Source organism: Fusarium mangiferae (assembly GCF_900044065.1).
Source record: "Fusarium mangiferae strain MRC7560 genome assembly, contig: FMAN_scaffold005, whole genome shotgun sequence".
NCBI lineage: Eukaryota > Fungi > Ascomycota > Sordariomycetes > Hypocreales > Nectriaceae > Fusarium > Fusarium mangiferae.
In genome coordinates this window covers 862,476-877,728 of record NW_024573925.1, presented here as the reverse complement: position 1 = coordinate 877,728, position 15,253 = coordinate 862,476, and the positions used below count along the sequence as shown (strand labels likewise).

The window sequence follows — 15,253 nt, the reverse complement described above, 5'->3', positions numbered from 1 at the left end:
TTTTGTTCCCAGTTTTGGGCTTCTTTTCTCAGTCGTTCCCTTTGACAGGTGCTTTGGCCGCCTTTTTCCCAAGTTACAACAACTTTGCTCTTTGATAGAGTATTTTCACTCATTGCCAAATCAACAAAACACCCAACCAATCTACGACTTTCCGATTTACTTCCTTCACCATGTTCATGCGCAACGTTCTTATCGCGGCTGTCAGCCTGCAGGCTCTCCTTGAGGGTGTCATTGCCCAGGAGAAGGTCACACTCACCAGGACTGTTACTCGTCAGAAGCCCAAGACTTCGGCTGGCAACCCTTATGAGGTGCCTGATGTTCCTGAGGTGACCGTTGTTCCCACCTCTTACGTCACTGACGGAACTACCATCTTCGTTGACGAGACTGTCACAATTCCTTGCTCTCGATGCACAGCTTCCACTGCTGGTGATGCCGACGCTGAGGTCACTTCTGAGGTTATCACTACTGTCATCACCAGCGATGCTGGCAGTGTTTCTGACCAGACTGCTGAGGTGACTGTCATTCCTACTTCTTATATCACTGACGGCACCACTATCTTCGTTGATGAGACCGTCACTATCCCTTGCTCTAAGTGCACTGCTTCTTCTACCGCTGACGCTGGTGCTGAGGGTACTTCAGAGGCTGTTTCTGAGACCGTCTCCGAGTCCGAGGCTCTCTCCACTGCTGATGCCACTACTTCTGGTGACGCCGCAGCTGCTGGTACTTCTGAGGCTGTCTCTGAGGCTTCCAGCGAGACCGTTTCCGAGGCTGCTACTACTGAGGCTGAGGCTCTTTCTACTGCCGAGGCTACTGACTCAGGTTCCATCACCGAGCAGACTGCTGACGTGACCACTGTTGTCCCTACCTCTTTCATCACCCGTGGTACTACTCGCTTCGTCAACCAGACCATCACCATCCCTTGCACCAAATGTGCTGGTGGTAAGACCAAGACTGCTGCCACTGGAGTTGTTGGCGAGACCACCCTTGACACCTCTGCTGCTCTTGAGACTACCGGAGCTACCCAGGACGCCGCAGAGACCTCTGCCGAGACCTCCGCCCCTGTTGAGGAGGAGACCACTGATGTCGACAACGCTACTCAGACTGCCAACACCGCCACTAATGAGGCTGACGCCAGCACTGAGACTGAGGCTCCTATTCCTACCACCATCATCCTCACTACTGGCAAGGGACAGAGCACTGTTTCCACTCAGCCCGGACCTTTCGCCAACACCACTGTTGCCGCTGGCGCTGAGACCACTGGTTCTGATGAACTCCCCGGTGCCGTTTCTTCAGAGGCCGCTACCAGCAGCGCTGTTGTCAGCAAGGTGAACAAGCCTGTCATCGTTGTTATCCGTGAGGTTACCATCTTCCACCGCACTATCGTTATTGGTGCCGCCTGCCCTCCCGTCAAGCGTGGCAACAAGGGTGACTTCGTTGTCGGTACCGGTTCTGACGAGAAGACCTTCCCTGAGCTCGGCGAGGCTCTCACTGATGCTTGTGACAAGCAGTTCAAGGACTGCTCTGAGAACGCTGGAAAGAACTTCGAGGTCTCTGATTGCCAGAAGCAGCGTGAGATTTGCCGTGCCGATGCCTCCTCAACTGCCAAGGCTCCTACTCCCATCACCAAGGAGTCCACTGAGACCGCTTCCGTTATTCTCCCCTCTGACGCCGAGGTCACTGGCAAGACCAAGCCCGGTGTTGGCGGCCATGTTGTCATCTCTACCCGAACCCTCACTGTCTCTGAGTCTTGCGCCATCTCCGATGGTACCCCTGTCATCGAGGGACCTACATCCACTGGCGCTGTCAAGACCACCGAGACTGCCGCCGCTGAGACAACCTCCGATGCTGAGGCTGCTGACTCTACCGCTCTTGGTGCTGAGACTTCTGAGGCTGCTACTGAGACTGCTCCCGGTGCTGCCGAGAGCTCTGAAGCTGTCACTGTTGTCACCATGACCAAGTCCGATGGCGAGATTAGCACTATTGCTATCACTCTTACCAACGGTGTCCCCACTGGCACTGGTGTCACCCCTCCCGAGACCCAGGTCGAGTCCTCTGCTGAGGTTGCCCCTACCTCCGAGGCTGCTGAGACCTCTGGTGACTCTGAGGCTGTTGGTTCTACTGCCCTTGGTGCTGAGACCTCCGAGGCTGACGAGACTGTCACTGCTACTTCCACTGGTGTAGTTATCATCACCATGACCAAGTCTGACGGCGAGATCAGCACTACTGCTATCACTGTCTCCAATGGTGTCCCTACCGGCACTGGTGTCGTCACCGTTCCTGGCGAGGGTGAGAAGACTACGGTGGTCGTTCCTCCCGCTGAGACTTCCGCCGAGACTTCCGAGGGCGCCATCGGCCAGGAGACTACCGTCCCTGCTGCCGGTGAGACTGTCATCACCAAGACTGTTACCAATCAAGTCACCTCCTACGTCACCGTTGGTGTCAACACCATGACCGTTGGCGTCGAGACTGTCACCCTTACAAACCAGGTCACCGAGACCGTCACCGTCCCCTGTGGTGCTGGCAAGGAGACCGCCAAGGTCATCACTTCCGTTGTCACAGCCTGCCCTGCCTCTACCACTCTGGCCACTACCCGTGCCCCTGAGCCCGAGACAGTCTACGTGACCGCGACCGTCGAGGCCGCCCGTCTTCACAGCGACGTTCCGGCTCCTGAGCGATTCCGCCGCATGCTCGGCTTCTGGTAAACAAGCGCAGCTTGGCCACGGTTTCCTTTTTTCTATTCAACTTCAGACAAGTTTGGGATAAAAACAATGCACAAGGGTTTTAGAGTGTAGGATATTTTGGGGGAGGAGTTCTTTTCAAAGGGTGGCGACTGTCATCCTACCACGGTCACACTTCCGTCTGTGACTGGAAATTCTGTGATTAGGGGAGGATGATGGTACGCAGGTGAATGAGAAATATTGAGATTTGGAGTTGAACTTTTTGTCCCTTTTGTTATCTTTATGTGCTTATGATATTGCCTGCGGGTGTGTAACACGATGTATGTACCGCCCGGATTAGAGAATAGAAAACATCACTTACTGAGATTATGTATCTTCGCCAGTGAATATATGAATGTGATGTGTGGCCTGGATGTGCTCGCTTCCATTAGTGTGCAGACGAAAGGTTCAATGATAGTCTCACCAGTATTCCCCTATATCCCCTTCCCCATACAAGTTGTGAATAGTCACCAAAGGCATTGGTTGGATAAAGCGCGAGGGCATATATCTTATTCATATTATATGCTAACCAAGACTTGATGATAAAGATCGAATAGTATACCATCACTGTAGCCAGGATCAAAGAGTCATATGCAACCTTTCCCACCTAAAAAGAAACACAAAACGCCCACAGAACTCGCCAAACGATAGCGTAACAAGCATTTTCGCCGCGAGCTCTGGTTCAACACACTATCCGCAAAGCGATGGCGTAGAAGCACTTTCGCTGCCGAGGGAAATGGGGAAACTCGTAGGACAGCGTGTACAAACGCTGATGGGGTATCATAATAAAGAGCAAAACAATGCGTAAACATCAAAGTAAAACGATCAAAATAGTCCGAAGGGGTAAATACTCCAAGGGTCTGGACTTGAGAGGGGAGCAGGGTGATAGCGCTGAAGCATTGTCACAAAGCTGTTCGCAAGACCAGGGAGTCTTCTGAGCATAAATCGTTCTAGAGGCCATCATATTAGTGGTATGTATACCAGATCGAAGATTTGGCGACCCCTAAGGCGAAACAATTGATCCCACACGAATGAGGTTGAGAAGTGAATGTCGTCAAGGCTTGTCATGAGTGAATAGCCATGTTGATACAGGCAACTGAATCAGCAGGTTGGGCTGCTGCCAGCTGCTCAATGAAGAGACGTCAGCCAGGGCGATTGTTGAAGATGCAGCTTAGGTGGACGAATCTAGGGAGTTCCGTAGACTTAAATGCGGCTCGACTTCTTCCAAGGAAGAGATCGGAAACCGCGCTCCTGCCCTTCTCGTCGGGCTGCACCATCCTCAAACTCACTGGATGAGTCTGACTGAAGCTTGCTGCTGGCTGGGTTGCCAAAATATGTGAGAAGAGCCTTCATCGCGAATGAGCTGAGAATGCTCATGCACAGAATTCCGATCATGGTGTAGTTGCTCTTGCGGTATTGGTGAGGGCCAGGGGCGGCGTCCTCAGGCCAGCCAGTGTAGAGGGCATAAGTTGTCATGACACTACCCAGATTACCAAGACCAGAGACCAACGCAGTCGCGGCAGCAACTCCGACTTCGCCATGGCGCTTCTGGAAGATCTCAGAGCTCCAAGCCATGCAGATAGGGACAGTAGGACCAAGACCGAAACCGACCATAAGAAGACCTCCATATCGAGCCCAGCCGTTGCTAGTTGCCAGAGTAGTGGTAAGCAGACCGGCAATCTGGATGCACACAGCAGCGGAGAAGAAGTACGGGCGAGATCGGTGGAAGCGGTCCGAGATAGGGGTGACAATGAGAATGGCGATGAGATCCATGATCCAGATTGGCGCAAACAGAAGACTCACTTCGACGCCGCTGGCCTCGGGTCGGATAGAGGCAATGATGACGGATCCATACATCTGGGTGCCAATACCGACGCCAACAACACCGAAATACATCAAAGTCAGGGGCCAGAGACGCCAGTCGATCAGAACAAGGCCTAGGTCCCTAAAGTTCCAGGGTCGAGCGTGATAAACACGTCGAAGGTCGTGGTAGTGAATAACTGCGTCTTGGCCCTTGAGAACCTCAGGGGTTGCAGGGAGCCACTTGAAGATACCAGTCTTGGGTCGGGTCTGGCCAGGTGCAAGAGGACGGTCGGGGAGCCACCACAGGAGGATAACGCTCAGAACGACACCAACAAGGCCATAGACCATGAACATCCAGCGGAAACCCACAATGCCCCTCTCTCCGTCCATGAGTTGGAATCCCGCAGACACGAGACCAACAACGGCAGCAGACACTTGAGACGCAGTGAAGTAGTAGCCAATTCGCTGGCCGGTACGGGAAGGAGGGTAGAACAAGGTGAGGTAGAAAGCCATACCAGGCCACATGCCAGCAATGACGAGTCCAAGCAAGAATCGAAGTAGCTTCACACTCCAAGGATCATTGACAGCAGCGAAGCAAGTTCCAATGACACTGGTAGCAAAGACAATGCGTGCCATCCAAAGACGAGGGCTCAGCTTGCTCATGATGAGGTTGGAAGGACAGTCAAAGATGACATATGCAACGTAGAAGAGGGCCAGAGCAGTTGAGACATCTTTTGGCGTCATTCCAAGGACAGTCATGAGATCGTGTCCCTTGTCCTTGTTCATGGTTTGAGCAATACCAATGTTGGACCTGATGGCTGAGCAGAGGAAGTATAGGACCCAGAAAGCTGCAACATGATGAGTGAATGGTTTCACAAGTGGTACAAAGCAAGCTTACCAGGAATGATACGACGATCAATCTTTCTGCAATTCATAATGTAAGTATATATCGATTCGAGAAGAGATTGGTCACAAACCTGTAGATACGCTCTACCGTCTCAACATCATAATCACCCTCTCGGGCATTTCCCTCTTCCTGATTCTCGAGCCCAGTAGAAGCAAGATGAGGCTTGGACGCGGGGTCATCATGCTGGCCACCACTGGCGAGCGAGCTATGAGCTGACTCTGCCATTGGAAGTACGAGACTTGAAAGCAATGGAGGAGCGTGCTATAAGTCTGACCTGATTCAGATATTGCAAGTGACGACAGCAGATTGGGATAGGAAGAGAGGCAATGCCAGTCGAGAGGGTTTTGGTAGTGAAAATCAAAGTAAGGATGAAGAAGAAACTGATGTTGAGGGGAAGAGGGAACAGGAAGAGGGTGGAGGGGATTTATTTAATGAAAGAAAAAAAGTTGAGGGTCCGAATCAATCATTGGATGAGATCCATGTGTTTGTGAGCCGATCTAGGCCGCTAAAACCGATGCAGATTGACTCTTGGGGGATAGCTTTTGCAGGTTGGGGTAGCTACAGCCCACTAAATGCGGCTACTTAGAGCTAACTATCAACCCTTAACCCAACCCTTCTTGTCTTGTTTGTCCGCCGTAGACTCTGCCAACGTGATCGGCTGGTTTTTAGTCACTCCGGACCTGAATATGAAGAGACACGGATAATGTTGTATCTATTGAGTGATTGGTGATCTATAGACACCGGAGGAAAGGTGATTATTCCAGAGATAAGAACTGAATCCCAATAATTGTAGGCATAGAGCTCCAAAGCTCCGGATGCGACACGGCCCGGTAGGAGCCGCCTCGGTACTACCACCGTATAAGAGCTTATTCGGCAATCTACCGAGTCCAACACCGACGATCGGAACAGCAATAGTCATTCAAACTTGTATAAAACGACAGCGTGATCTTTACTGGCCTATCCTCGGCTTAAAGGCAGTGTCTGGTATTCTAGAAACACTCGGTGCAGTCCGGAGTACTCTCGGCTTTGCGGCTGTTCGACTTATGCCTGGGGGAAAGACAAAGTGCCTGCAGCCAGGGTCCAACGACTCTCTTAACGAAGACAGCCTAGTTCAATCATAGGCTCAATCTTGAAGACTCTCCAAATAATAGCATCGGATTATAATGGATACTATGATAGTCACCACAGCTAGGATTGGGTTACACCAAATCGCCTACTGGCAGCTTCGCCTTACGTAAATCAGCCCTTATACGCCTTCTCCAACTCAGCAATATCAAACTTCTTCATCTTCATCATAGCTGTAGTCGCTCTTCCAGCTGCAGCTTTATCCTCGGATCCCATCATCTCTTTGAGCGCTGAAGGCACGACTTGCCAAACAACTCCAAACTTGTCGGCCAACCATCCACACTGTTGGCGGGCCTCATCACCACCTTCGCTGAGCTTCTCCCAGAAGTGATCAACTTCAGCCTGATCCTTGCAGTCGATCATGAGAGAAATGGCTTCGCTGAATTTCCATTTCGCCGGACCGCCATTGAGGGCGACAAAGGAACGACCTCGGAGCTCAAATTCGACAACCATGACCCTTCCGAGTTCCTGTCCGTGTTGGTCTTGACCGGCCGGAGTGTAACGTTGGATGGTGTTGATCTTGGAATCAGGGGCAAAGATTGAGACGTAGTGTTTTGCTGCCTCTTCTCCTTGGTCCTCGAACCAGAGACAAGTAGTGAGTTTTCCGAAAGACATAGCGTTTAGTGATGATGGACTGTTTGACAGAGTATTGAATTGTGTGTTAGTATGATACGGAGGGTAAGAGGGAGAAATACCATCTTCTTTATAGACCTGTGTGTTAATTGAACCAACACCGTGAACTCTGGTGGCTTATGCCAGGAGTATTGTTCACAGATTGAGGCGTAAGACTTGGGTCAATAATCATCTGGGGTTAGCAAATGGAGGAAATGCACAGATGAAGGCTTTCACATCGTAACACAGCAAACTGTTGGAGCACCGTGAACAAAGACATTTGCCGGAAGCCACTTCATCTGGAGGCGTTAGCTATCGCGTTGTCGAACCAATTGTCGCTGTTGGGTCTGAGGATCGAGAGCGGGGAATGCTTCAGCTTCAGTAACACAAGCATAAGACGGAAGACAAATGTCCGACCTGATATTTTGCTGTGATCCATACTGATGACATTACATCGCTTGGGCCTCAACCCCTCGAACTGTTCTGTGGGCAGAGACGATGATGTTGAAGCATTGCTCAAGGGTTAAGGTTAAAAGGAACCTCCAAACACGACCTTTTATTTCTTCAATTGATAAGCTCTAACAAGATTCTTGAGATCGGCTCTGATCGTCGTAATAAACCAATAACGATACGCATAATTCGTGTGGCTCATAGCCATGGTTCATCCTCGCAAGCTCAGCATTAGCTGCTTTAGGCCTGGCCCTTGTCCGGTCAGGTCGCATCCCATCCCGTCGTTGAATAGTTCAACCTGAGGTTCAACCTCATATTTCTGGTGCAAATGCACAAATGCCTTAGAACTCAGATCGCTCCTTCCCATCCCGTCCCCTAATCTATCTAAACCACAAGGCGCCCGAATCTCCAAATTCTCACCCAATTTCAATTTCCCCTCTCTCAACACCCAAAACCGTCACCACCAGGGACTATCTGCGACTCAAATGCTATTGAATCAACAGGATCCTTACTCCTTACTCGTTACAAACTGACCCTCTTATCCTTAGCGATCTCATCGATCTTCGGTAGTCTCGCCAATGCCTCACTTGGGATTATCGTCGTCACCACCAGCGTCATCTGCTTGTGCCACCCACATGTTGGTGCTCTGATACATACGCAACAACTCCACGCCAAAGTCTGCGATACGCTGGTAGTCGCAAGCCTGTCGGAAACTAGCATTGATTTGGACCATCAATCTAGCAAGCCGCGACATGTCCCGCCCAAGACTCAGTGGTCTAGACGTTGATACATTCATCCCTTTTGATATTGTTCCTGTTGGATAAAGCTGCCCACTTTATGTTCAACTGTTGCCACCTGGAAACTAAGGTTGCGAGGCCTCACAACCAAAGGACCAACACCAACCTGGCACGATGAGTCAGGTACCTATGGGAGACCAACTTGGACGAGGCCGACCAGTCATCGTATGCTTCATCCATTTTTGGAAACTGCCTTGATTTATCTGATTATCTCACGCCCAGTAAGTGCACACTATTCGGAAACAGAGATCCTTCACTGGGCCGTTGGCGATTTGAACGGTAGCAGCCTGATGCCTGTTTGAGTCCTAAGAGCCAGGGTCGGACAAGTCACTTTCTCAGTGCACGTCACGGACTTGAACTTGGAAAATCCTGGCAGATGATACGGATCCTCCAATAAGCAAAGTTGGCTTAAAATCCAGAGACTGTGAACAAGATCACGAGATCCTATCGGAATGCATCTGCAAAGGATCCATAAACGCGGCCCGCACAGCCTCATGCCTAACTCTATTATCTTCGAGCGAAGATCAGAAAAGGCAACGACTACGATCAATGGGCGGGCACACAAGGAAGTCTACTTGCGTGCTGTTAGTCGCCGTCGTAGCCTTGCACTTCCCCACGCCTCCATTATGCGACGCCACCAAAAGAGGCACGGCGCGTGAGTCACGATTTTTAACGCTTCCGCATAAGTCCAAGGACTTTGCTTATTATGGGACCTGCCGTATCGAGTCATCGTTATCCATTGTCTGCCTGGAGTAACAGTCAAATACTAATAAAGTCGTGCTCGCAACAAACTTTCACCCAACAATTCGGATCTGTCGGCGCCACAATACTTGCTTTTGCTGAGCCACGCACACGCGATGTCACGTGCCGTCTCTGACTAATCCTAGATTTTGCTCCACCTTGTTCTACCCGTTGCCTTCCGCTTTTTCATACCAGAATTTTCAGGCCTCCAACCTTCAAGCTTCATTCATCATAACCAACCCGAACCGAGCGAGCAGTCATCGGCATAGCGATTTGCAATTACGCCTCCTCTACTACAGCACCAAATTTCGCCCACGATCCTCTATAAAGCGTACTCTCGCCCCCCGACCACAAACGCCGCTTTTAATTCACGCGCCTCTCGATTACAAACTCCTGCGACCGCGATTCTTGCGTCGCTTTCCAATTGTCGCAAAGCAATATCAGTCACTCACAGGCACCATGAGTGTCGCATTCGAGCCTCGTAACTTTATTCATGATGGGAGCTATCCTCCCATCGGCGACGACCACGATCATGGCGCGGATCAAAGATTTACAGACAGTGATGTCGCCGAGCAACTCAGTCATTACACAACCGAGGCGTCCATGCTTCCGGATACCACAGGCGTTCTTGGAGATGATAGAGGGATGATGCCAGAGGATGCTGCTGCTGTCCAGGAAGCAACCCGACTTGACCTAGGACCCCACTCGTTTCCGTCCCCGATCGAGGATGCTTTGCAAGCACCGTCACTCGACCCTCTACCCGACGACAAAGATCTTTCCCCGAGTATCGAATCTCCTCCTCCCTCGTCTTCTCGAGTGAAGTCCATTCCAAAGCCCGAGAGAGATGCGGTCAAGGGTGCTGATGGCAAGTTTCACTGTACCTTGGACGACTGTAAGGAAGAAGTCCGAGTATTTTCGCGCAAATGCGAATGGAAGTAAGTTCCTACCTAAATTTTGCACTTGTAACAGTTTGCTAACTACTTTGCAGCAAGCACATGGACAAGCATGAACGACCGTACCGATGCCCTGCTGAGGGATGCGAAAATCTCCCCGGTTTCACATACTCTGGCGGTTTGCTTCGGCATGAACGAGAGGTTCATGGCAAGCATGGAGGACCCAAGAACACGGTCAATTGTCCTCATCCCAACTGTAAGCGACACACCGGCAAGGGATTCTCAAGACAAGAGAACCTGAACGAGCACCTACGTCGGGTTCACACCAATCCTGATGGGTCTACTCCTACCGAAATCGTTCAATCACCCGGGGATAACGACAGCGAAAAGACGGGCATGAAGCGCAAACGCCATTCCAGCGAACAGGCCACTGAGGAGCTGACCGAACTCAGAGAAGAAGTCAAACGCCTGAAGGAGGAGAATGAGAAGCTGAGGGCTGAGATGAACCAAAACTCCCAACACTCTCTGTCTATGATGGCCCAGATCGCCGAGTTGCAAGACGCTCTGCGTGAAGGTCTCGGACATCCCCTGGGAGCTCCCACTGCACAGATGATCTAGGATCCAATCTTGCCTTAGGCAGTCCCCAACTTCAGTGGGCCATAAGCAGGACAAGGTCTGATGAGCATTATCACAAGCGGTCTGGACCAGGCAAAGTTCTGATATTCTCGGGAAGTTCATTTCGACAGCTCCATCTTCTTTCACTCAACATATACACACTCCACTCGGCGTTCGGCTTTATGCATCGGGCTCATGTTTTAACATCAAGTAGTCTATGAGTCCTGGCATGACTCTTTACACTTTTACACTCAAATCTCTTTTTGGCACGGCGTTTATTCCAAGGTACTGGAACTGAAAGAAATGATATCCCCCTCCTGTTTGATACACAAATACAATGCACACGCACAGTTTACATGATAAATGAAAGAATGGCAGATGGATTAGGGGCTATGGAACGGGACATATACCAAGCAGTATACATGAGAAATGAACCAAAGGTGTCGGACGGTTGAGCTTTTTTATCTGTAATACCCCTGTAATATACTACTAGATGGATGCTATACGCATCCCTTTTCTTCTCCTATGAGTGCTGTTAGAATTCTCATGTTTAAACCAAGCTCCTCGTCCTCTAAACTTTTCCTATGGACTTTCTTGTGTCTATGACTCTTAATTTCCGGAAACTTCGGTAGAGTGGCAAAGACACCACAAATTGCTTCGTAAGCTCATACCGATGGGATGCGGCTCAGCATGTCTTCCATTTTGAACCCCGAGTTCATGCACTATGTACCTATACCCCATGAATGCATCCCTAACCCAAAATATACACAGCTCCTGTCTTGTCATGTCTTCTCCATTCTCTGGGTAGAAGTTTGAAACAGAATCTCAATCATGCAGCTCCGCTTTGCCCTCTTCATATATACATTCGAACCCGGGTTCATGCTGAGAAACCAAATGGGTACAAGGTAAAGTTGGAACTTCTTTCAAGGCGACTTCATGGTGCGCCGACAAAACCCGCACCTGCAACCCCTGCTCGTTCCCTAGACGGCCTGCACGTAACTCGCAGGCACACTTCCCGTGACGCCCGCCTTCTCGACCTCGACCCAGCCATCACCCGGGTCATCCTGCACAAGGACAAAACGTTCACCTTCGGCCATGGAGTGCTCTGACTCAGCCTGTGCCGTGTATTCGTATAGCGCTTCGACGTAGCGGAGCTTCTTTGCGCCTCGCTTAGGCGCTACTGCGGGACCCTTCTTCTTGGTTGATGGTGCTAGGGAGGATGTTGTTGAGGTGGAATAAGTAGATGATGGTCGGGCTGCGGGAGCGGGAGCAGCCGGAGTAGTAACGGTGGTGAATTCGACATATGATGATGGAACGAGGCCTTCCTTGTAGCCTGCGCGGACCTTGACCCAGCCAGAGCCGTCTATAATACAATTAGATATCGTCATTAAGGTATCGGGGGTTCAGACTTACCGTCAGGTTCCAGCAGGACCACATCTCGACCATCTTGTACTGTAAGTTCACCCTCACCACTAGCTTCGAATGCATACAGCATCTTGCCCTTCTTCTCCTCCTTTGCGCCACCATTTGTCTCGCCTCCACCGGACCCTGTGATGTAAGCTGCTGGCGGAGGCGCCATGATTCTGTTCTTGCGCATAGTGCCAGATGACTTGGCCGAAGACAAGCTTGGCCGTCCTGCGTCTGGCGGTGTTTCCTCTGATGGGCTGAGCTGCCCAGATATGGATCCTGATAGAGATGGGCGTGCTGAGTGAGAGCTTAGAGACGTCATGGTATTGGAACGGGTGAGTTCGGGTCCATCTGAAGCATTAGAATGTACCGATGTCATCGTGGCACTGGGCTTGAGTAGCTTATTCGCGGCATCCTGGCGTTCGGCCTTGAGCTTCTTGCGCTCATCCTTGGACTGTTCGCCAGGACAGTCGGGAGGCACCTTCATCTCACACTTGCTATGGCATGTGTAGCCACAGTCTCGACAGTCGAAGCCTTTTGCGCTCAGTCCCCAGATTCTCTCTCCACACAAATCACAATTCGTGGGTATCTTGAACGTTTGACTTTTGAAGTTGTGGTTCTTCGCACCCAGCGTCACATCACCCACCACAGATGTGATCGTTGATGTTTCGACTTCGGCCGTCAGTCTTTGACGGTCAATAGAATGCAGATCTTCCTGCATAGAGAAGAGTATGCGAACAACTTCCACCTCGTCCTTCTTCTCTTTTCCTTCCCTTACTCGTTGCTTGAGTTGTTTGAGACTTTCAACCTCTCGTCGCTTCTTATCAACCTCCCTCCGTAGTTCTCCCAGTTGCGACTTGGACTTGCCCAATACGTTGCGCAAAAAGACCTTTGCGGTCTCATCAACCACCATGGTGCCATCATCGTGCCAAACCGGACTGGCCTCGAAATGCTTGTCGGGTGGTTCGTTAAAAGCTCCCATATTGTGTTGGATGTACATCATGGAGTCGAGATGGGGCAAGTTCCTCAGAATCTCGGTGCCTTGGTGTTGGACCATGCCGTTGCTTTGTTGCAGCATGTCAGACTCGAGGTTTGTCGCAACAGTCCAGAGACTGTTCAGCTTGGTCGTTCGAAACTCGCTAAGATCCTGTAGACTATCCATAACCTCGGGGACATATTCGTGGTAATATTTCTCCTTCTGCTTATTGGTAACATTGATTGCGATGATATAGGTGTTCTTGGCGTTGTTCATCTCGAATAGCTGTTGTGTGTAGGCATTCTGAGCCTTGGCCTTGTCATAATGCGACTCGGTCTTCTTACGCTTAGACTCGACCTCTTGGCAGACTGTGTCGTATTTACCCTTTGTCTTGGCGAGCGAGGCATATGAAGCATCGCGCTCCTGCTCGAGCTTGGTGGCGTAATCGGAGTGTCGTTTGCGCAATTCTTCAAAACGGCCGCCAAAGAACTTGAGCGGCTCAGCGACCTGAGAAATAAGATTGTTGGCGTATCGGTCATGTTCGTTGGCGCGGGATTCGAGCGTCGTAAGCTGAGTTGTCCATGTGGTCAAAGAAGCACTGTAGTGGTCGCACAGTGATCAGCGTGTGCTTTCATGCCAACTCATGAGATATCACGTTCGTACCTTTCGAGCGAGCCGGGCGTCATGGCAGGAGTGTCTCCTACACTGAGCTGAGCCGTCTTTTTGTTCTTCTTGTCAAAGTACTTCTTGGCAAGTGCTGTAAGCTTTGCGCTATATTCCTTCTCGATGGCTGCGCGCTCGCGGTAGAATTGCTGTATGTCTTCAAGCCAGGCGATGCCGTGACCGAGCCATGCGTTCGCGGGTTTGAAGCCATCCTAGGACGCTTTCTGTTAGCCATGCGAATGCTGAGAGAGCATGCAAAAGGAGCTTCCAATGCAGGCGCAAGACAAAAAGGAGGCCAAAACGATGCACTATCAATGGCAGGCTATATTCAGCCAAGTAGGCAACCAACCTTGAGCTCTGAGCCAAAGGTGGGCATCGCGTCCACCTCAGCCATGATGGGCAACGTGTGTATTCAAATCGATCTCAGGAGCGAGGGGTAATCGGTCGGCGCGGATGAGACGGAGACATGTACGAGATCGCAGATTCGAGGCTGAGGATGTATCAAGAGAAAACGGCCTCAGCTATGGAAATAAGTTTGGAATTGAAAGTTATTTGTAAAAGTGAGGTTATAATGGACAATGACAGCCAACGATAGCGGGGGAAGATGAGGCGCAGCTTATGAGGATACAGTATAAGGTAACTAAATGGAAGGTACCTAAGGTAACTTTCAATTGAAGGGTAGAACAAGACTAACGAAGAAGGAAGAAGGCGCCGCCGCACCGCGCCGCGTGGGCAGCCGAAAGAACATGCCCGTTCAACCCTGCAGGTGGTCAGTTTGGGCTCTAGCGTCACTAATTTACAGCATTGAGAGCCTAAAACCCCGCCAATGAAGAAATATTGGGGGCGCCCCCATCATACGCCACAGCGAGGAATTGATGGAGAGCCCCGACTGTTGGAGCAAGCTCGAGATCCTTTTCAATTTAGGCTTGGGAAGACTTTGCCGATTTCCGGTCTGAGCCGCATAAACCTTTGTCAGAGTCGCATTCATGTAGGTACAGACAGTTTGACGTCTTGACTCTTGACTTTGTTCTAGAAAATGTGTCATGATGGATATGTCAGGGGTCGAATCGGGCATCACCATTACCAATTTACATCAATGCAACGGACTACTCCGTACAAACAAGATATATCCATGCTAGATATGATATGCTAACCAACTGTTACCAGTACGGAGTAGTGCTCGTCTGACAGCTTCGACGCCTCAAGATTAATGCCCAGCAGCCAAGAAGTAATCAGACTCAGGGGCTACGATGATACAGGGTCCTCTATGACAATCTGCTTCAGAATATTTCGCCGATACATCTCCAAGGCAACACTGACCTTCAGGGCCCAAAACCAAGAAAAGAGAGACGCGTAAAACTGGCTGATAATCCACTTGGCAGTGGACATAGTTCGGCGGGTGGTCGGCTCGGATGGAAGCCGAACGACCCCCGGGACATGGCCCAGCAGTAACAACAGTTGAGTAGTAGCAGTAGCACGTCATGTAAACTATTCCTAAAATTCCCCTATGCGAAACTAAAACTATCAGACCGTTGCTACTAGTATCT

The 15,253-nt window shown here is 50.6% G+C and overlaps 5 protein-coding genes across 5 annotated transcripts; 2 read left to right on the top strand and 3 right to left on the bottom strand.

Annotated features, from left to right (window-relative positions):
- Positions 1-170: 170 nt before the first annotated feature.
- FMAN_07224 (uncharacterized protein) lies at positions 171-2,702 on the top strand (the record flags this gene model as incomplete). The annotated part of the gene is made up of 1 exon (XM_041830821.1): positions 171-2,702. The coding sequence occupies one exon, from the start codon at positions 171-173 to the stop codon at positions 2,700-2,702; it is 2,532 nt and encodes an 843-aa protein (XP_041681446.1).
- A 1,218-nt stretch (positions 2,703-3,920) lies between these two features.
- On the bottom strand, positions 3,921-5,652 carry FMAN_07223 (uncharacterized protein; the record flags this gene model as incomplete). The annotated part of the gene is made up of 3 exons (XM_041830820.1): positions 3,921-5,368; positions 5,419-5,444; positions 5,498-5,652. The coding sequence occupies 3 exons, from the start codon at positions 5,650-5,652 to the stop codon at positions 3,921-3,923; spliced, it is 1,629 nt and encodes a 542-aa protein (XP_041681445.1).
- Positions 5,653-6,666: 1,014 nt separating this feature from the next.
- FMAN_07222 (putative 3-demethylubiquinone-9 3-methyltransferase) lies at positions 6,667-7,167 on the bottom strand (the record flags this gene model as incomplete). The annotated part of the gene is made up of 1 exon (XM_041830818.1): positions 6,667-7,167. The coding sequence occupies one exon, from the start codon at positions 7,165-7,167 to the stop codon at positions 6,667-6,669; it is 501 nt and encodes a 166-aa protein (XP_041681444.1).
- Positions 7,168-9,611: 2,444 nt separating this feature from the next.
- On the top strand, positions 9,612-10,663 carry FMAN_07221 (uncharacterized protein; the record flags this gene model as incomplete). Its single annotated transcript, XM_041830817.1, has 2 exons — positions 9,612-10,087; positions 10,141-10,663. The coding sequence occupies 2 exons, from the start codon at positions 9,612-9,614 to the stop codon at positions 10,661-10,663; spliced, it is 999 nt and encodes a 332-aa protein (XP_041681443.1).
- Positions 10,664-11,640: 977 nt separating this feature from the next.
- FMAN_07220 (uncharacterized protein) lies at positions 11,641-14,100 on the bottom strand (the record flags this gene model as incomplete). The annotated part of the gene is made up of 4 exons (XM_041830816.1): positions 11,641-12,023; positions 12,074-13,641; positions 13,707-13,918; positions 14,056-14,100. 4 exons carry the CDS (start codon positions 14,098-14,100, stop codon positions 11,641-11,643), a joined length of 2,208 nt encoding a protein of 735 aa, XP_041681442.1.
- Between the last annotated feature and the right edge of the window lie 1,153 nt (positions 14,101-15,253).